At 35.4% G+C, this 21402-nt stretch overlaps 1 protein-coding gene across 3 annotated transcripts; it reads left to right on the plus strand.

The window, feature by feature from the left end:
• Positions 1-129: 129 nt before the first annotated feature.
• On the plus strand, positions 130-21168 carry LOC125651505 (protein phosphatase 1 regulatory subunit 27-like). Of its 3 annotated transcripts, none has more exons than XM_056166944.1 (4): positions 130-246; positions 1135-1504; positions 13284-13434; positions 20826-21168. In XM_056166944.1, exons 2-4 carry the CDS (start codon positions 1327-1329, stop codon positions 21013-21015), a joined length of 519 nt encoding a protein of 172 aa, XP_056022919.1. In that variant the 5' UTR covers positions 130-246; positions 1135-1326; the 3' UTR covers positions 21016-21168. The 3 variants fall into 3 exon arrangements, with proteins under 3 accessions (XP_056022919.1, XP_056022921.1, XP_056022920.1); XM_056166946.1 differs by having other exon boundaries at positions 135-246; positions 1246-1504; XM_056166945.1 differs by having other exon boundaries at positions 141-1504.
• Positions 21169-21402: the final 234 nt, after the last annotated feature.

The raw sequence follows: 21402 nt of genomic DNA on the forward strand, positions 1-21402 counted from the left end.
ATTCGACCACACAGGTGTCTTTTGTGGTCATGTAGAATTTGAAGCTTTGTCAAACTAGGATTTGGTGCAATAAAGAATTTGGAAGGAAATTAAATCTACCAGATCGTCCATTACACATGTGTTCCTTTTGTATCTAGGGGACAGTTTTGATGAATAGAGGAGACTCTTTTGCCTGGATTTACATTGTGATAAATAGCCTGTTATATGTACATGTCCAATTTACTACCAACATCTGACCTAAACACGGTAAGTCCGAGGTATAATATTCTTTAATTAACTAAGATGTTCTGTTTTAGTAATGTATTTAACTACAGCTTACATTATTTTAGCAATTGAATGCATGGACTATATTCACTTTATTACACGTATGTTGACTGGTTTCCTTGTTAACTTTAAAAGTTTTGCTTCCGCCCCATTGATTTCATTTATTACAATTGATTGCTATCAATTTATAATTTGGTCGAATTTTTAGGATTGAGCGTTTATGAATCTAGGTTAAAAGCAATTCTAGATCATTGCAATGCTCTGCACTATTAACGCTAAGAATTATATAAATTAGCATACTATTACGTATGGCTTTAGGAGAAAAACTATATTATAGGTTGTCAGATAACTGTTCATAGCATAACAATTACCATAGACATTCATGCTTATTAACTTTTTCATGTGAAAGCAGCTGCAGTGTTTTAATAGTAAGTTATGCACATCTGTTTATTCGATATGTCACATTTGCAGATCGGTGTCAGTTATGTGCCCTTGATTTATGGGTCATTTAATAGTGTTTCCATGTTTTTCTTCTGTGTCTAAGTTACAATATGCAGGTCTTGGTGTCATAGGCAACATACCTTAGAAATGTGCACAACTGTGAAACAGAGAGCATGCGTTTTATTTTGATTTGTCAATATGAATCAACATAGGCTGAGCCCAGATATAGCTACTGCATTCAGTTTTTGTTAGATATCATAAATCGTGACGAGATCGATTCGGAGATTACCGATAAAAATGAAATTTTCCTTTTCTAAATGCAGCTCGGTCGGTATATGATTATACATACAGCTGTACTTATATGTGTACAATTCTGATTGTTTATTACGGATTAGTTTACTGCTTCTTCTTTTTTTTTTTTTTGCAAAGAGGCAGCTACAGATTTTACGTGTTGGGATTACCCTAGGAACACCTCTCACGGAGTGCGTCTGCTCTGATTGTTTCTACTACTTCGTAACCCCAATTTCCTGTATCTCGCAGATTTCATCCTAATCAATGCAAGACTTCACTGGTAGCGAGGCCTGCAGGTTCCTTATGGTTTGGGGAACGTAAATACACAAAATGAGTCGTCGCGCTAGTTTGTTTGCTAAGCAGAATCCCGAAAAAGCCAGACCAAAAGTAAGATTCCCGGATGAATTAGTGTTTTTGGACAATATCAAAGAGAATGATATCCCAGCTTTAAGTGGAATGCTGCGGAGGGCAAGTCTTCAGGTGGATATCAGCGGGATTAATGATGCAGGTAACTCTATGATTTTTTGCAATTAAGTTCATGGTGTAATTACTCTAGATAAAAATTATGTTAATTTCTGTTCGTAGAAACTTATGAAAATTGTATTATAAAAGTGTGCACACCGAATCCTTCAGAACACGTGTCTGTTGTTTACTAGTTGTGTGTTTTAAACGACTCGTGTGCACATCAATTCCTAGACGCCACATGTTTATATTAATGAGAAATTGTTATCTTATTGTTGGCAAGTTTGGAGAGCTCGTGAGTCTCTTTTATCGTGGTACCGAAGTGATTATCCTAACACAAGCAGTGGATAATTGAATTAGATTAATGAATTTGAGAAAATGGTAGTATGATTAAATGATTTTTAAAAACTTCATTTTTCTGTTTACGAAAACTGGACACAAACTACGCTAGCCTTGTGGTTTGACTTTGGATGAAAAAAAGTTCAGAGAGCAATTGCTATTTTTAGTACTGTCCCATAATAGTCTCTGATCGTTTTCTGTTACGCGTAATAGAAACACTTGATAACATCTATAAAAAGTACCCTACATAGACATTCAGAATATCAAGGTCGTTTTAAATGCTTCATCAGTGCCAATCTGCGAGCATCTGTTTTCTTTATTCCTCAAGAAATGCGGCGAATTATTGTGTATAAAATGAATTTAAGATAACCCAGTTCCTAGATATGGTTCCAATGATAAACACAAACTGAACGTTTATCACGTGTAACTCAAATTGTGATGTTTTGTGTACACAGCTGATTTTCACTAATGATTTATGAACATTAAATATGAGGAAATTCAATAGGAAAATAAATAAAAATAGTTTAGACTATCTTCTTAAACAGAAGCTTGCAGTTCCAGTCTCAAATAGTTCTGCTAATTGAACTAGTTTTCTTTCCAGTTATATTTCTCCTTATGTTTCATGTGGCGATGACGTAAAGATTTTAATCTACTGCACTCAAAAATGTTTTTATGCAGTAGTTTTAGCATTCTCCCATCCCAAGGTTTCGATCTCCATCTACGTTCACCCTTCGCTGAACCTCAGGATCTTGAAGTTGACATGCGCAGTAGATAGAAACCATAAACAACAACAACAACAAAAACCCGCTAAATCTAGATTTAATTGAAAATTAACAAATATTCCCAGTAATAACTAGTATATCGAGATCTACGGATTAGGAAAGTTATTATATACATCCAAATAATTTTCGACGTAGTCTCGTTCAACCAGCTGAGGCTCGGCTGTTTCCTTAAACTTTAACGAGCAAGAGTCTGGTAAAGACTTGTGTTCTAACAGTGGTGACCACTAGAGGGGGTAGTTCAGTTTTGTATTATACTGTGACAATGTCTAGTGATCTTATGTTTATAATCTAGTCCTCCGTTCATCTCTGTTGCCTACATTTACTAAATGGTCTCCCATAATTCTGTACATACACTGTAATTTAGGAAATACGGTGTACAGGAGAGAAAAACTTTCAACGTACCTCTTCTCGATAGCACCGTTCCTCTGACAACTATGATTTTCAAATTATCTAAATTTGTCAATTTATTCGTTCAAACTTGCAGTCAATTTGAAAGTGTTCTTAACCAATCAGATAAAAAACCATCGATAAACCTCGTTCTGACATCACAACTGTTATCGCCAGTCGGAACATCTTCGCCATTTTTGACGGAAATGGTCGAGTTGTTACGATTACTTTTATCGCGAATCCTTACCAGGCTCTCGTTCGTTAGAGTTTACGAAAACAGTCGAGCGTCTGATTGAACAATACTACTTTCGGCGTCGAGAAAAAAAAACCCATAATCCTAACGACCGTCCTTTTTTATCTCGCAAAGACACACATCTTTGACCTGAGATTATGAACTTGCGTGTCTTGCCTCACTTTCATCCTAGTCTTAAGATCTCCTGTTCGAATCAGTCCACAACATTGACTAGAAATGATTAGGGCTATTTAAGGAATGGAATTAATATTTACCGATGTTATACTATGTAACCTAATTTGGAGCAGTTCACTCTTTGCGGTTTAACATACTAGGTAGAATTAGCTTCATTCCATCTAATTTAAAGAGGTTCGTACCGGCGTTTGTAGTACTGTCCATTTTATGGGAAGTATATTCTTAATTTCTACATAGAAGGGGGTTTATCAAACTAAAAAGAAAAACTGCGTTATCGAGCTACAGTGTGTTAAACTTAACCTTAGTTTTTGCACATGAATTTTATTTACGATTGATTTGCATAAACTAGCTTTGTCTGTTGGTGGCAACACAACATAAGCAATTTCATGTACATCAAAACACACTCATCTTTTTCTAGCAATATTGACACGGAAGATATAATAAAAAGTTTTAATGCAGATAGATAATAGCTTGAAAATAAAGACCTTGATGCGCTTGAAATACGGGAAAATATCACCATATAGAATCGAGTGTTTTAAAAGAACATCCTAGAGTATTATTAGTGTTTCCAATTGCACGAAATTTACAAAGTATTGCCTCAAAATGTAAGATGAAACCAAATAGTGGGGTTAATAAATAAAACGTTTAAATTATTGAACAAAATCAAAATTTTTAATCCAAAATTGTAGGTAAATTGAATTAAGGATTTTAAGAATCGGTGTCCAGTTTGGAAATAATATATCAACCAATGTAATGAATTTGCAACATTTGAATTATTTCTAGATATTCACTACTTAAATTAAAATATACGTCTAGGGTAAAACTATTGACGATATATTGGATTAAACAGAAATGAAAAATTCGTGCAGATTTATAGCTTTTTGATTAAACAATCAATGTAGTCTTTTCAAAAACTTTCAAAATTTGAATTCACACACAAATTTTCAACTAATTAGGTTTAAGTAAAACATGCATGATATAATTGGACGAATGAGATTAATATTGAACAAGTATCTAGACAGTTTTAGTATCCTGCGCGGTTATGCCCAAAACAATCATTTGCGCCGCACAAGTACCACCGATTAAGTGTCGAGCTGTGAAGGCAGCTTTCTTAGTAAAACAAGTGTATGCAATTTATTTTTCAAATTTGAAAACGTAGAACTTTATTGGTAGAATTTGCAACGAATCTTGATAACAGAAAATATGTGAACAATTGTATGTTACATTTTAAGATCGATATTGATGTTGTTTCGACAGAAAGTACGGGAAGGTGATATCACAAGAAAGTCTTCGAATACCAAAAGATACAATAATTTGCGGTTTTTGATTTTATGAAAGTTTTAAATCATATTTAAACTTACTGTTGCATGCAATATTGTCACCAATTGAATCTGATGCAGTAAAATATAAGCAAGTGACTGATTCCAATGGTTGTCAAGGGGTGTGTCCCCATACGAAGTTAAGTTATACGATATCAATGTGAACAATCAATCGATTGCGTGTTAAAAGTAAACTTAATTTTGTGTTTGTTGGTTGGTTTGTTCGGTTTTGTTTTTTGTTTTGTAAATTAGAAAAGATGGAAAAATAAGTAAATTGATAATGGAAATTGAAGATCATTTTTAGTTCGATTCTATTGCAATTTTCGATATTGCATTTGAGAGAAGGGGGGGGGGGGGGGTCTGCGCCAACAAACGTTTCACTTATTGACATCGATATACAGGTATAGATTTATATATTTAACGATATAAAAAGACACAAATTATCAACAGAGAAGTCAAGGAGGAACTGTCATGAATTATCGAATATGCTTCAGTTTACAGCGTCCCCATTACTGCCAGTATGACGTCATCTCTTCCTAAAAGAGTGGATCAAGTTTTCATTCTAAATCAATGAAATATTAAACTTTATTTGTTTCTCAGGTATGCGATACACGGGTAAGGGAGCCGGTGAACGCCACCCTGCGCCTTTCTGTTTTTAACGTATACCTCTTCTGTAAATCCTATAAAAACCATTTAGCAAAGTAGAAAATGCGCAGGTTTAATCATATTTTTGTCGAGTTACTTTGACTGCCCCCCCCCCCCCCTTTGAAAAACGCTGCCTCGATCAGGTTACAGATCAATTATGTGGTCTATCTGTAAATGCGTGTTCTAATAAATTGGAAACTGTCAGGAAAATAATGTGTCCATTCGAGGTGTAAATGTCCTCTTTCTTGCAACTATCTTGAATGCCATCTTACCCCAGTAAGCAATGTGCTTAAAAAGTCAGTAAAAGTTTAGATCATATTTAACTTTAAGTATATCTTCAACATATACCAAAGAGTTAAGCACTTTTATACAACATGCTAAGCAATACGCTGGGTAAAATTTTCATCCACTAAGCAGGAAAATAGTACCTGCTCCGTGTATGTATAGTGAAACTTCTGTAAACCGGTCGACTTTCGGACCGAAAAAAAACCCCGGCCGGTTTAGAGGGTTTGCCGAGAATTTAGCATTTAGAGACATTTTATCTCAATATTGTCAAAGTAGGTACTGTTCACTTTGTTCTGTTGATCTATGATCAATTATCAGTGGAGATCAAATTGGTCCATTTGTACCTACAGGTAATTATAAATTCTTGCTGAAATCATCTACTTTTAAACTGAATATCTATAACAGGATACTTAAAGAAAACACAGAAACCTATTATTGGAATTCCTCATACCTATAAAAACTCTGTTTACATTCATCGTTTATATCATTAACAAATTTGTTTTGACGTTTTTGAAAAGTACAGTATAGTAAATATGAAATTGTAATTTGAATATTTCTTGGAAATTTTAAGTCTATTGAAACCAAGAAAATTAATTTATCTTTTAATAATTATCATTAACAGTGAAAAGCAGATATTCAGTGTGTTTAATAATATTATATTTATTTTTCACACAGCAAGAAACAAAATTTACTCCATAGCTGATAATATCCCCGAGAAGAATTTTAAGGTTTGCGTGCAAAAAGACAATTTCTGTTATTTATTGAATTATAGAAACGTTTCTGATGGTGGCTATGAATAAGAATAAAAATATATTGCAATTTTCTCCTCTTGGTATTCAAAGATTAAAAATCTTGTAAATTGTTAAGGCTACGTAAATTAGATCACCAGTAAATTATCCTCCTTGTGTTGAACAAGATTTTAACCAATGAAATAAATCAAAATTTTCACATCATGCATTTTTTGCCAATCACAAAGGAGAGTGAGTGCATTGTAGGAAGACTGTAAAATACTTCAATTATATATACCGTACTTACAAACTTCCTGCCAGTATTCGTTTGCACACAAACCAAAACTCTTCCATGCAGGCATTGTGGGTAGGAAATTCCCGCGAACTAACGGATCCAGGTTAGAATAGGTCCTCAGCAGCTCTTGTTTGTCGTAAGAGGTGACTAAATGGGACTGTATGGAACGATAAAGACCCCTCCTTGCTTAAAGGCCGTAAGTGCTGAACATAGGCCTACATGTTACAGCTCTTCACCGGCAATGGTGACGTCTTCATATGAATGAAAATTTTTCGAGAGGGACGTTAAACAATATACAACCAACCAACTGTTCATAAAAATAGCATCAGCTGAAAAATACCTTTTCCACAGCCAGTTAATAGTGAGCACACAATGTCTTTTGCCTCTACGAAACCATGAAATGTAGCGACTTGTTTCGACTTTCATACATATAGGCACCTAATTGATTTTCAATTTCTGTTCTGTATTCTTGAAGTGAAAGTAGAAAAGTTACATATTTATATACATTTACTTCAATGTTTTGTTGAACCTTTCTTTATTTATTTCTATATATTCCAGTTTCATTTATGAAAGCCTATGCTTTTTATCAAACTAATGTAATCGCGGGTCCTGTACATCATCTCAAATTACTATGTGTTATACGGTATTTGGTAGTACCTCTGTGTTATACAGTATCTGGTAGTACCTCTGTGTTGTGCGGTATTTGGTAGTACCTCTGTGTTATGCGGTATCTGGTAGTACCTCTGTGTTATGCGGTATTTGGTAGTACCTCTGTGTTATGCGGTATTTGGTAGTACCTCTGTGTTATGCGGTATTTAGTAGTACCTCTGTGTTATGCGGTATTTAGTAGTACATCTGTGTTATGCGGTATTTAGTAGTACCTCTGTGTTATGCGGTATTTAGTAGTACCTCTGTGTTATGCGGTATTTGGTAGTACCTCTGTGTTGTGCGGTATCTGGTAGTACCTCTGTGTTGTGCGGTATTTAGTAGTACCTCTGTGTTATGCGGTATTTAGTAGTACCTGTGTGTTGTGCGGTATCTGGTAGTACCTCTGTGTTATGCGGTATTTAGTAGTACTTCTGTGTTATGCGGTATTTAGTAGTACCTCTGTGTTGTGCGGTATCTGGTAGTACCTCTGTGTTATGCGGTATTTAGTAGTACCTCTGTGTTATGCGGTATTTGGTAGTACCTCTGTGTTATACGGTATCTGGTAGTACCTCTGTGTTATACGGTATGTGGTAGTACCTCTGTGTTATGCGGTATCTGGTAGTACCTCTGTGTTATGCAGTATTTAGTAGTACCTCTGTGTTATGCAGTATTTAGTAGTACCTCTGTGTTATGAGGTATTTAGTAGTACCTCTGTGTTATGCGGTATTTAGTAGTACCTCTGTGTTATGCGGTATTTAGTAGTACCTCTGTGTTGTGCGGTATCTGGTAGTACCTCTGTGTTATGCGGTATTTAGTAGTACCTCTGTGTTATGCGGTATTTGGTAGTACCTCTGTGTTATGCGGTATTTGGTAGTACCTCTGTGTTATGCGGTATGTGGAAGTACCTCTGTGTGCGGAGATGCAGAGGACTATGGGTAGTGTGACCGTCTTCCAGGGAAGACAGTAATTATAGAGACCGTTTGTAACAAAAATGAGGTCAACTTGAAATGTTGCTCCATTGTTTTGAAACTTATTAGCGATATATTCGAAGCGGTTCGTATTTATCGCATACTACGGAGGATACTGTGACGTCACACACCCACATTTGTAACCCAGTATGACTCAGCGTGACGTGACAAGCCAGCCCCTACTATTTCACATCGTTAGCAGTGAAATACTAGTCAGGCCGCATGCAACAGAACGTGTACATAGATCAGGTCACAGGGTTAGGTAACGAAGAATTATATAATCATGAGATTTTCCTCGCTTTACGAAAATGGTATGAAGGAAATAAGGCAGACTTACACCGATTCACTGCTGTGCCATAATGTCAATTTACATAATTGAAATGTTAACTAATTGTTGGAAATACATGTACTGCTGTAATGAAACGAGTCACATAGTTTCCACAGCTCTCGTTTAAAGCCAGCATTTCTCGCATTCTATGGTCGATATAACGATTTAGTTTGCCAGTACAACCTTTCATTGGGTCAAATGCTGTCTGACTTGTTTCATACCGATTTTTAGGCCGTTCTTGGCCACTGCTTTTGATTACGGATTACTCCGTTTACAGAGCTGCCAACCCTCACGATTTTTGGGTAAGGCTTACGATTTTAGGGCTGTTATGAGATTGATCTCTGTTCGTTATCTTCACCTTTCATCGTCATTTAAAGCCAGGTGCATGTTGTCTACTTACGCAACATGTTTTTAAAGTTTAATTATGGGTGTGTTTTTCAAATGTGACTCTCATAACAGGATATACGTGTGCCGGTGTCAATTGAAAAATAATGATACAAAGCGTTTCCTTGGATAGGTCGACTAATATTATATAACGGAGGTTTAGGTCTCTAGAAAACATTCTGACAATGAGTCACAATGCCATTACGTAAACTCAGATGAAGGTTGTCTACAAAGTGAACTTATAACTGAAGTCATCAGATGAGTTTAATTTTTATTTGTATTATATCCTCATTTTGAAAATATTTTCTCGAAGAGCACTTCTGCTGAAAATACATTATACTTTTTCATTTGTTATTTATTCATTATGCAGAAATACAATGGATGGAGAATAAATCATCAGTTGAAAAAGCATGTCACTTACAGGTCGTGGATGTGAAAATGAAATATACATACAGAGTGTTTAAAAAATGTCCCGACATGTCAGCATTATTAGATCCATTGTACATGGCACATATGAAAATAAAACATGTCTGAGTAAAGCGTGTTAACGTGTGTTTTAGTGATCTACAGATGTCTATAGAATTTCATATACTGTGCTGACAAAACTGTATTCTTGAACATTCAATTTGATCATTCGTATGTATAAATCATTTTAAGATGTGCTCTAAATGCAGATCATTTTCATTAATACCACCAGTTTTAATTTCCAACAAGGACCTGGTCACATTTTCGCAGGTTTAGCGCCAACTTCAGGTCATTCAAGTCATTTGGGGGTCGTGAGTAAATATAACATTTCCAATAACCCCCCCAAAAAAAGTTTAAAGAATTTTAAAAGATCTGGGGAATGGGGCGGCCATTCAATGTCAGAGCGCACGGATATTAATTTTACCGCGAATCTATCCGACAACCATTATAACACTATTTTTGCAGAGTTTGGCGTGGCACCATCTTGTTGAAACCATGTATCATTACTCTCTATCCCTCATCTATCTAATTCTGGCACAGATTTTCTTCTTAGTACTGATAAGTAACGTTCAGTTGTAACAGGTGCTGTTTCACCATCCTTCTCATAGAAAAAAGGGACAATGATTTTTAAAAAACGCTGCCCAAGCTGTTACTGTCTGGCTATGCAATGGTCTTTCTTCTTAAAAATCTGGTATCAATGCTCCCCCAAAACGCATGTTTTGTTTCTTTACTCGTCCATAAAGAGCAGAATGTCCCTCATCGGATAACTAAATGACATAGTTGTTTGTGGTTTTAAACATCCACTTGGCAAACGAAAGACGGGAAGAAATGTAAGTTTCTTTCCGATATTTTATACGGTGTAAGTTTTAATTCAAACTTAAAGTGTTTGCATTTACTCCCCTTAATACTCCCCGAATTGATTTCTGCGGCGTTTCTGGGATAATTTGATTTACTTGATCAATGTTCTCATCTGACCTTCATGCTCTTGGTCTTCCTGACATTTTCCTTCTTCTGTCATCAATATAGTTCCATGTTCTTCAAACTTTGACACTATGCGAAATATCTGCTTCATGGATTAACGAGTGTCTGGATACTTCTCGTTGAGAAGCCTATTCACAAGTGTTGGTGATTTTTCATGTTCAAAGTAAAGTTTCACAACTTCGATAAAAATATTCTTCCTGTCATCTATCTTAGATGATTCGATTATCTCATTTATCTGATGATGAAAGGTGAAGATAACGAACAGTGGTCAATATTATAACTCCTTTAAGCAAAAATAAAATAGAGAGTTGGGCAATGAATACTAAATTAAGAGAATCACGGACCATCTTGGACACACCAATGGCGGGATCAGGTGCCTAGGAGAAGTAAGCATTCCCTGTTGACCGGTCACACCTGCCGTGAGCCCTATATCTTGATCAGGTAAACGGAGTTATCCGTAGTCAAAATTAGTGTGCCAAGAACGGCCTAACAATCAATATGAAACAAGTCAGACAGCATTTGACCCAGTGATATGTTGTATTGGCAAACTAGATTGTTATTATAACGATCTAGAATTTGCGAAATGTCATTAAAGACATCATTAAAATAAATGTGACGTCATACATTTCTGTGTTCACATTACAGCAAATTCTTACTGGTTGCACGTCTTGTTTTGTGATTATCTTATGACTAAAATGAGAGAGAGAGAGAGAGAATAAGCAGAAGTGATTTGTGTTTAAATACCCCGTCATTGGGCGACATAACACCCCACGGTTTTCCTGTCACCTCGGGGAAAATATTCTGGTATGACACCCTCAAAGTCATGTAATGTATGTATGATATTGACGGCACTTTTACTTGTTATACAGCACTTGAAAAACATCGCGTTTCGACGATTTCCGCTGTGACGCAACAATCAGTAAAACGTTGAAAAAAAAAAAAAACCCACCACGTTTTGATTTTGACACCCTGTCGCTATTTTTTCTAAATCCCTTAAAAATCTACACAAAAGCGCGAACGATAATTGAACCCTTGAATCTCACCCATAACAAAACACCTGAGAGGTCTGAAAAAGATTGTTATGTTGCATTTAAACATTTATCTATACAGTAATCTCATTCTACATCAAACTGAATCAAAAGAAAAAAATCGTAATGGAAATTTGAAGAGGATGACGTTTAAAAAACCCACTCCCGAATGATGTATGTTTTAAGACAGAACAAGGAAGACACTTTGAACAAATATATCTTAAGGTAATACTCTACATCGTCATAATGGCTGACTTCCTTTAAAAACATGGATGAAAATATCGATATCAGCAATATTTGGCTTTTCCTTTTCGATTTCAATACCTAGCCGAGTAGCTCAGTAGGTTAGAATACCGACTGCTGGCCTGTAGGTCGGAGGTTCGAGTTCAGCAGGGGTTTTAAATTTTTCAGATTACTTCCACTAAAACCGTATTTTTTGACAAAATAAAGTAAATTTGAAAATTTTCAACTTCAAAATATTGTTGTACATATCCTCCACTTTTCATCTACGTCAAATTTCTCTGGTGTAGCACACCTCCTTAACAAGAAGTTGACCGTGTCTAACGTTATCGTTGGATTGATTGATTGTTGTTTTTTTTTTTACGTCCCATCGAGTATTTTTCACCACCTGTAGGTGAAGTAACACAAATTTAGACCTATGCTAAGCGCTCAGGGCCGTAGTATTGAGGGTTCTTTATCGTGCCAATGCCTGTCACGACACGGGATCTTTTTTTAAGGTGACATCCGAAAGACCCGTGATTTTCACTTCTAAATGCCGAGCGTTTGTCGAAGGAGCATTCACTACCTATTTTAACGTCTTAGGTGACACGAGCGGGGCTCGAACTCAGGATCTCCCGGTTACGAAGCGAATGCTCTACCACTGAGTTACCGTGAACGTTGGAAAATTTTACTCACTGAACATGTCATTCCAAGATCCATTTTCTTTGGGGATTTAATACAGACCATGGAATTGCATCTATTGTTCTTCACTCCGGTTACTTTCAACTGTATGTCATATAAAAAGGGTAATGTCTTCCAAATGCTAATTTTAATTTTTTTTCTATACTTTTGTAGCACCATTTTCTTTTTCTCTGGAAGTAAGAAACAGATAAAGATCCAAACTTTAATCTGGCTTTAGAAATCAAACCAGTTTATGTATTCATTCCAAATATGAATAGACTTATTTAGTTTTGTGCTAGTTCGTCATCGTCAACTTCCCATATTTATTTAGCAATATTTTAGTATCACCTGTATATGGTGTTTATGTCTCTCAACTGATTCGATACGCGAGAGCATGCTTTGCGCATAATCAGTTTTAATTGAGGCAGGATACTGACGAATACATTGATGTTATAGGAATTTCAACAGTCTCTTTATAGTCAGCATTTCGCTAATTCTATGTGGTTATAACGATCTGATGTACAAATACAACCTGTCATTCGGTCAAATACTGTTTGCCGTGTTTCATACCATTTGTTAGGACTTTCTTTACATACTAATTTTGATTACAAATTAATCCGTTTACCTGATGAAGATATAGGGCTCACAGCGGGTTTGACCGGTCGACAGGGGATGCTTACTTCTCCTAGGCACCTGATCCCGCCATTGGTGTGTCCAGGATGGTCCGTGATTCTCTTAATTTAGTATTCTTTATAGTATTTATGAGATTGAACACTATTCGGTATCTTCACTTTTTCATTTACACTCTTTGTCGATAAATCACTACCCCCCCCCCCCCCCAAAATTTAGATATCATGTGTATAAAGTTGAATATATGATTCAAGTACTTTGAAAAGCTTATTGGTGTGTTTTAAAGGTTTAACCCCACTACACCAAGCCGCCCTAGACGGTAACTGCATGGCCGTCCGACTTCTGATAGAACATGGTGCAGACATCAACAAGCAGGATGCCGACTCCTGGACTCCTCTCCATGCAGCCTGTGCTGAGGGTCACGCTGATATCATAAGGTACAGTGGCATTCAACACGGTCTGACTTTGGTGGTCATTCCTTATTTTAAGAAGATCATCTTCCAGTTGAACTGCTGTTACACATAAGTACTTTAAATTAAAGATACCATTACAACTATTTATTCTCCCACATCTTTAATTATGTAAAGTAAGGATTAAGGTCATTTAAGGGGGATGTTTTAGTTTAGGTTTTTAAATTTTTAAAAATTTTCTTAAACATTTACATTTTCAATATTCAACGATATGACTGTGAATAATATTTGTAACTTAACATAAATATGACTTGCCATCAACTGAAAATATTTCACAGCCGTAAAGTTTATACAGTAATAAGCTTTTGCTGTTTTATTGCTTTAATTTCTCGATGAAGGTACTGACGCGCAAACGACCTATCATCCTGGCACAGAGTCCTACTAGGACTTACAATATAGCGGAAAAAGGGGGGAATAAAAGTCGAGGTTGTTTGTGTAATGGGGAAGTTGAAAGCAATAAAAGCATGCGGATTTAATTGGCAACCCCATGCCTTCACTGCTTCTTTACCCTCACAATACAAATAACATAACCTAGTCATTTGCTCAGAATATCTAGCGTATTAGCATGTGTTATATCAAATTATGTTTTGCAAGATGCAAGAAACTTACAGCATTACAAGAGTCGTATGCATTAGGATTATCGATTTCCCTCCCCGTGCTGATGACGATTGTCTTTTTGCGGACCCATTTCGTATATATCCCAACAGAGTACTTTCATAATCAGAGTTATACGAATTTGAACCTTTGTTACTTTATTGATATCCCTCGCTTGAGTCATATTAACTGAATTTTATTGTTATTACTTCTATTGATTTGGATGAACCAATGGAGATATTTTTGGAAATTTACATGTTCACGTAGCTGAAACAAAGCTTTAAAAACAAACATACCTTTGAAAAATAAGAGTTGATTTTTCTTCTTCTAAATATACTTATAAAAATCATTTGACAAAGTTCCAATTCATAGAATTATAACTTCATTTCTTTGTAAGTTATTGTTTAGACAGTTGTTCAAATCAATACAAAATCTAAATTAGGTGCTTACTTATGGTAAGAATTGTTTGTAATACCTAAACTGAATGAAAGATAACAAGGAAACTGACCATCAGGGATACTGAATCGGAGTTCGATTCCTGAAGTGCTGAAATTGGCAGGAATAATGTTTTCGAGGCCGACTCCTGAAGTGCTGAAATTAGCAGAGATAATGTTTTCGAGCCCGACTCCTGAAGTGCTGAAATTGGCAGGGATAATGTTTTCGAGCTCGACTCCCGAAGTGTTGAAATTGGCAGGGATAATGTTTTAGAGCCAGACTCAAGTGCTGAAATTGGCAGGGATAATGTTTTCGAGCTCGACTCCTGAAGTGCTGAAATTGGCAGGGATAATGTTTTCGAGCCCGACTCCTTAAGTGCTGAACTTGGCAGGGATAATGTTTTCGAGCCTGACTCCTCAAGTGCTGAAATTGGCAGGGATAATATTTCCGATCCCAACATCTCAAGTGCTGAAATTGGCATATTGTGTAAAACTGTACATGCATAAAAAGTCCTAATATCTTACAATATGCCAATTAAGTAATGCTAGCATTACACAATAATTTGAAAGTAATGCATTGCATGTAATACAGATTTAAATGCATTCCCCATTACGATTCAAATCCTGTATATTAATGACTATCCACAAACACTGAAACATTCTCATGTAAAGATGTATGCAGATGATACTTCACAAGATGTAACAGATACATGTAAGTCAGTGGAAAACATTGAGTCAAAAATGTGTGAAGATCTTCAGAGTAGTATAATGTGGATTAAAGAAAACAAATAAGCTTAAACCTGTCTAAAACTCAATGTATGCTTGGTGGATCTGCGCAAAAATTATCAACGTATCGAAAATTAGATAACCATGTCATAGAATGTGTCCAGGAATCAAAATTACTTGGTATTATTCTTGGTGAAACTTTGTCCTGGAAAAGTCATATATAATCACTTATGAACAAGATTTCCAAGAGAATTGGCATTTTACGAAGGATAAGATATTTTATGTCAAACGATGCGTTGCTGAAGATTTTTAATACTATGATTTTTCCACATTTTACATATTGTTGCACTATATGGAACAATCCAAGAAATGCTGAAAATGTGAATAAGCTTTTTATATTGCAAAAACGAGCTGCAAGGGTAATTCTTAACATCAAATATTTTGAAACAACATCTAATGTTATGTTTACACAACTTAACTGGTTGTCTCTATCAGATTACTTTGTGTATAGAAAAGTAATTTAGTGTATAAAGTTTTACATCGTTTAATGCCAGATTTTTAAAATGTTTTTAAACATGTATCAGAAGTCAGTCAGAGGCAAACTAGAAGTTCTAATTCAAATATATTGTATATACCCAGGGCAAAAACAAAATATTTTAGAAGATATTTCAGCGTTTCGGGGAGCACAATGTGGAATGCCTTGAATGAAGATATAAGAAACTCAACAAGTGTTGTGTATTTTAAGCGAAATTATCTTAGCGATTATCACCATACCTTTTAAGCTTCATTTTGTTCCTATTTATCTCACATTCATAATTATTTCTTAAGTTTATATGTACTCTACTTCTTTTAATCTGTTTATTTTACAAATATCTGTCTGTATGTATGTTATATGCAGGACCATATTGAAAACTAGCGTTATCGCTAAATATGCAATCCTGGATAAATAAAGGTTTTATTATTATTATTATTAATAGCATTACTCCAAGCCCGCCTTTGATAATCAATCTGTCCGTCCGTAAGTCCGTTCATGAGCACTTTATATGTCACGCAATCATTGAAAAGATTTTCATAAAATTTGTACTTAATTCTTGGATTAGGCAGCGAAAGAACGCTTTCGATTTTTAGATTGATCGATTTTGTTCATACAGAGTTATGGGACTAAGATCTTTTAAATATTTATTAATGACGGCACTTTCTATGACACGTGATATCTTGGATTACTGAAAAAATTAAGGGTAGGTGTACCAACCATGCCATTTCAACTACCCAACCAGATACACGTAGTGCAATGGTAGAGCATGTGAGGGATGTATTCATTTGGGGCCTTTTTTACTTTTCAGCGTTTCAGTGAAAGTTGAAAGTTACGGCACTGTTTGTAATACTCTGAGATCATAACACACACATTTAAAACTTCCTACAGTAAACCCAGACACTGTGATCATAATACACACATTTAAGACTTCCTACAGTAAACTCAGGGATCATAATACACACATTTAAAACTTCATACAGTAAACCCAGACTCTGTGATCATAATACACACATTTAAGACTTCCTACAGTAAACTCAGGGATCATAATACACACATTTAAAACTTCCTACAGTAAACCCAGACTCTGTGATCATAATACACATTTAAAACTTCCTACAGTAAATCCAGACTCTGGGATCATAATACACACATTTAAAACTTCCTACAGTAAACCCAGACTCTGTGATCATAATACACATTTAAAACTTCCTACAGTAAATCCAGACTCTGGGATCATAATACACATTTAAAACTTCCTACAGTAAATCCAGACTCTGGGATCATAATACACACATTTAAAACTTCCTACAGTAAACCCAGACTCTGTGATCATAATACACATTTAAAACTTCCTACAGTAAATCCAGACTCTGGGATCATAATACACATTTAAAACTTCCTACAGTAAACTCAGACTCTGTGATCATAATACACACATTTAAGACTTCCTACAGTAAACTCAGGGATCATAATACACACATTTAAAACTTCCTACAGTAAACCCAGACTCTGTGATCATAATACACACATTTAAGACTTCCTACAGTAAACTCAGGGATCATAATACACACATTTAAAACTTCCTACAGTAAACCCAGACTCTGTGATCATAATACACATTTAAAACTTCCTACAGTAAATCCAGACTCTGGGATCATAATACACACATTTAAAACTTCCTACAGTAAACCCAGACTCTGTGATCATAATACACATTTAAAACTTCCTACAGTAAATCCAGACTCTGGGATCATAATACACATTTAAAACTTCCTACAGTAAATCCAGACTCTGGGATCATAATACACACATTTAAAACTTCCTACAGTAAACCCAGACTCTGTGATCATAATACACATTTAAATCTTCCTACAGTAAATCCAGACTCTGGGATCATAATACACATTTAAAACTTCCTACAGTAAACTCAGACTCTGTGATCATAATACACACATTTAAAACTTGCTACAGTAAATCCAGACTCTGGGATCATAATACACACATTTAAAACTTCCTACAGTAAATCCAGACTCTGTGATCATAATACACACATTTAAAACTTCCTACAGTAAACCAAGACTCTGTGATCATAATACACACATTTAAAACTTCCTACAGTAAACCAAGACTCTGTGATCATAATACACATTTAAAACTTCCTACAGTAAATCCAGACTCTGGGATCATAATACACATTTAAAACTTCCTACAGTAAACTCAGACTCCGGGATCATAATACTCGTATTTAATACTTCCTACCGAGAGAAGTCATTTGGCTATTGTGCTAGCATCTTCGCTAGCCAAGGATTTACGATCCGCTCCGATCAGAGAGGCGGAGCAGATCGTAAACCCTTTGCTGACGAAGATGTCGTGCTAAAAGACCCATAAAGATACCTTTGCTTACAGCCGACCGCAAAACAGAACGCATGTAATGGTGTCAAGCTCGCCAACGTTGGCAATGGTGTGGCTGTGTTCCTCAGGAAATGCCTGTAAGCTGGATCTTCTCTCAGTTAGGGACAACCTTAATGTAAACGTAAAAGATTACCAAAAGGACACTTTTGCTGCAAGTGTTGTGCCTAATTCTCTGTGTTCTGGATAACAATGCTAGATCACGTGATCGTGCTCTGCAGGAGTTTTTGTATAGAGAATTAGTTGCGACACTACCACGACCTGCTCGAAGTCCAGATTTAATCCTATTGAACACATATGAGACATCATTGGTTTCCGAGGGCTTAAAAGGACACTGTCAATTCAAACAATAGATGAAATGACACAGGTATTACATCGGAGCGGCAAGTTCTACCATAACATCAAATTCAATGTTTGAACTTAGGCTAAAGAAGATGCTTAGAGTATGACATTTATGTGAATGGAAGTTAGCTACTGAAAAAATTGTTAAGTTTGAAATTCACAAAATGTTAACTTTATTTCATTCATAATAGACGTTAAAGACATAAAGTTATTTACTGCAAATTTTCCACAAAATACTACGCCTTATCTTTGAAAGAGAATGACAATGAATACATTTACTGATGGTGTTTTTACATCTTTAGAGATCAAGTGGTGCTATTTTAAAAGAAATAACGTCAAACGTGAAAATTGTTATTCATCCTCGCATTGGGTCAAATGCTGTCTGACGTGTTTCATACCGATTGTTAAGCCGTTCTTGGCACACTGATTTTGACTGCGGATAACTCCGTTTGCCTGATCAGGATATGGGGCTCACGGCGGGTGTGACCGGTCAACAGGGGATGCTTACTCCTCCTAGGCACCTGATCCCACCTCTGGTGTGTCCAGGGGTCCGTGTTCGCCCAACTATCTATTTTGTATTGCTTGTAGGAGTTATGAGATTGATCACTGTTCGTTATCTTCACCTTGCATCATGTGAAATTAATCCCCATACTGAAAAAAAAAGTTGGTGTTGCTATATATTTTTCCATGTGTATATAAAGAAGTATATTATAATTTTTATATACAGTGATGTAATAAAAAAAACAACGAAATGTTGAACATGTCTTTTATTCTTTTTTTTCTCCACATTTTATTGATATCAATTCCTTCTTATTTAAACTAAAACAGTGGGATTCAATAGGAATTTTACAAATTTGAAAAAGAGGTGCCTCAACAAGCCGAAATTGAGGAACGTAGAAAAGATGGCACATCCCTCAAATGCTACCAGGAACGTAGAAAAGATGGCACATCCCTCAAATGCTACCAGGAACGTAGAAAAGATGGCACATCCCTCAAATGCTACCAGGAACGTAGAAAAGATGGCACATTCCTCAAATGCTACCAGGAACGTAGAAACGTATAACAACAGGACAGATACAGGAATTGGGGTGATGATCTAAGGCGAAAAAAGTTTCTGTTGATAATGAAGGACATGTCTCGCGTTAAAAGAATTGTGCCTCTAGGGAAATAGATATCACTGCGGGCGATGGGTCCATGCATCCGCACCTGTGGTTCACTGATTATATTAAATATAATATTTCCTTATTTTGTGTATTTAGATTAAAAGAATCATGCAATACATTTGTGTGGATTTCTTTGTTAGATATTGAACTTATAAAGTAAATATTAGACTAATAGTACAAATAATTGGACTGTCAGTACAAAATAAAGGACTGGTATACTTTTAAGGGACCATTATTAACAAACAAAAGATTACGTCATTAAAATGTTTATTCTTAATCGTCATTGCCATTGTGCCTTCATTTCATGTTTTTGACATTTTTTCTAAAATTATATTTCTATTTTCTTTATATCATGAGTTTTTTGTATGATTTTCTAAATAAATTTAAATACAGTGTATAGTAATATTAGCATACTTCGTATGTCGGCCGGGTTAGCTCAGTGGTTCATTTATTTAATAAATCAAGGGTACCGAGTGTGATCCCCGGTCGATCTAAAAAAAAAATGTCTTTCTTTGCTACAATAATTTAGTAATGTCCATATATAAAACCTTTTATAATACATAAGAGCTGACTTAACATTTTTACTTGTCAACAACCAGGAGCTGTCAAACTCTAAAACAAACCAGGGACACTGTATTATACAACATTTTTTGTAGAAACAAGATAGGATTCAAGCGAATTGTACCCGAAATGTCACAAAAATTATATATCATTGAGACACGTTGCGTATGCCCTTGACTTCCCTGTCATGTGACTGACGTCCTTTGAAATACTTGCTTGAAATATGGATTTAGTTGATATGCTTTTATTTTACAACAGATGTATCCACATGACTTATGCATTATATATTAAGAATCAGCAATGTATGTATCTTGATTTCTACACGTATAACGTAATATATTTTGTATACGGGTGAGGCTTTCTAAGTTGATAGAACTTGTAAACAATCCCCTTGTATATTTATGCAATAAAATATGTTCAAAACAAAGCAAAAAAAATATGGTATATATATAAGACGAAAATTATTAGGTAACTAGTAAGCACTGTACTTGGAGTTCTATGCTTTAAATAGAAGTCTGCCAAGAGAAAAAAGTTTTAAAAGAGTTATTGATTAAGGATAAGTTCTTCAATATAACCTTACTATTTGGTTTTCAGGTTACTTCTACAGCATGGTGCGGACAGGAATATTCTAACTGAGGATAAGGAGCGTCCTATAGATTTAGTAGAACCTACAGACTTTGAAGCAGTGAGCGCTATATTGTCGCCTCTAGAAAACCAGAACCTCTCGTGTGATGGGAATAGCGACGAGGAATCTGATGATGAAGATAAGAGTCCCCAACGCTAGTCATCAACACCAAACCAGCATCCATAATTGTCATGTTTTATATAATTTCATCCTTTTACTGTAGAAACACTAACTGTACGTTTCTGAGACATATTTCGTAATGTTTTTGTATATAAAAACTCTGTAGTAATAAAATAAAAATGAAACTTTGAATGACTTTCAATGTTTCACTTTGCTCATGATATACATGTAGAACAAAGGGTCCATGGGTCTTAACGTTTCATTATGTCAAACGATGGGATAAATATGAAAAAGAACTTGATACATTGTCAGAATGGATTAAAAGTGTAAGAAGAATATTAAAACCACGCATTAGACACATCAAAACAAAAGTACGTGTCATCTATCATTCTGTGTTTAGTAAATCAGAAATGATAAAAGAATCAG

This window comes from Ostrea edulis, chromosome 5 (assembly GCF_947568905.1).
Source record: "Ostrea edulis chromosome 5, xbOstEdul1.1, whole genome shotgun sequence".
NCBI classification, from domain to species: Eukaryota; Metazoa; Mollusca; class Bivalvia; order Ostreida; family Ostreidae; genus Ostrea; species Ostrea edulis.

What these genes read in the sequence shown, in the direction of transcription:
- LOC125651505 (XM_056166944.1), top strand. Translation starts at nt 1,327, where the DNA reads ATGAGTCGTCGCGCTAGTTTGTTTGCTAAGCAGAATCCCGAAAAAGCC. An exon ending in CAGCGGGATTAATGATGCAG is followed by an intron (nt 1,505 to 13,283) that starts GTAACTCTATGA and finishes TGTGTTTTAAAG; the next exon opens with GTTTAACCCCACTACACCAA. An exon ending in GGTCACGCTGATATCATAAG is followed by an intron (nt 13,435 to 20,825) that starts GTACAGTGGCAT and finishes TTTGGTTTTCAG; the next exon opens with GTTACTTCTACAGCATGGTG.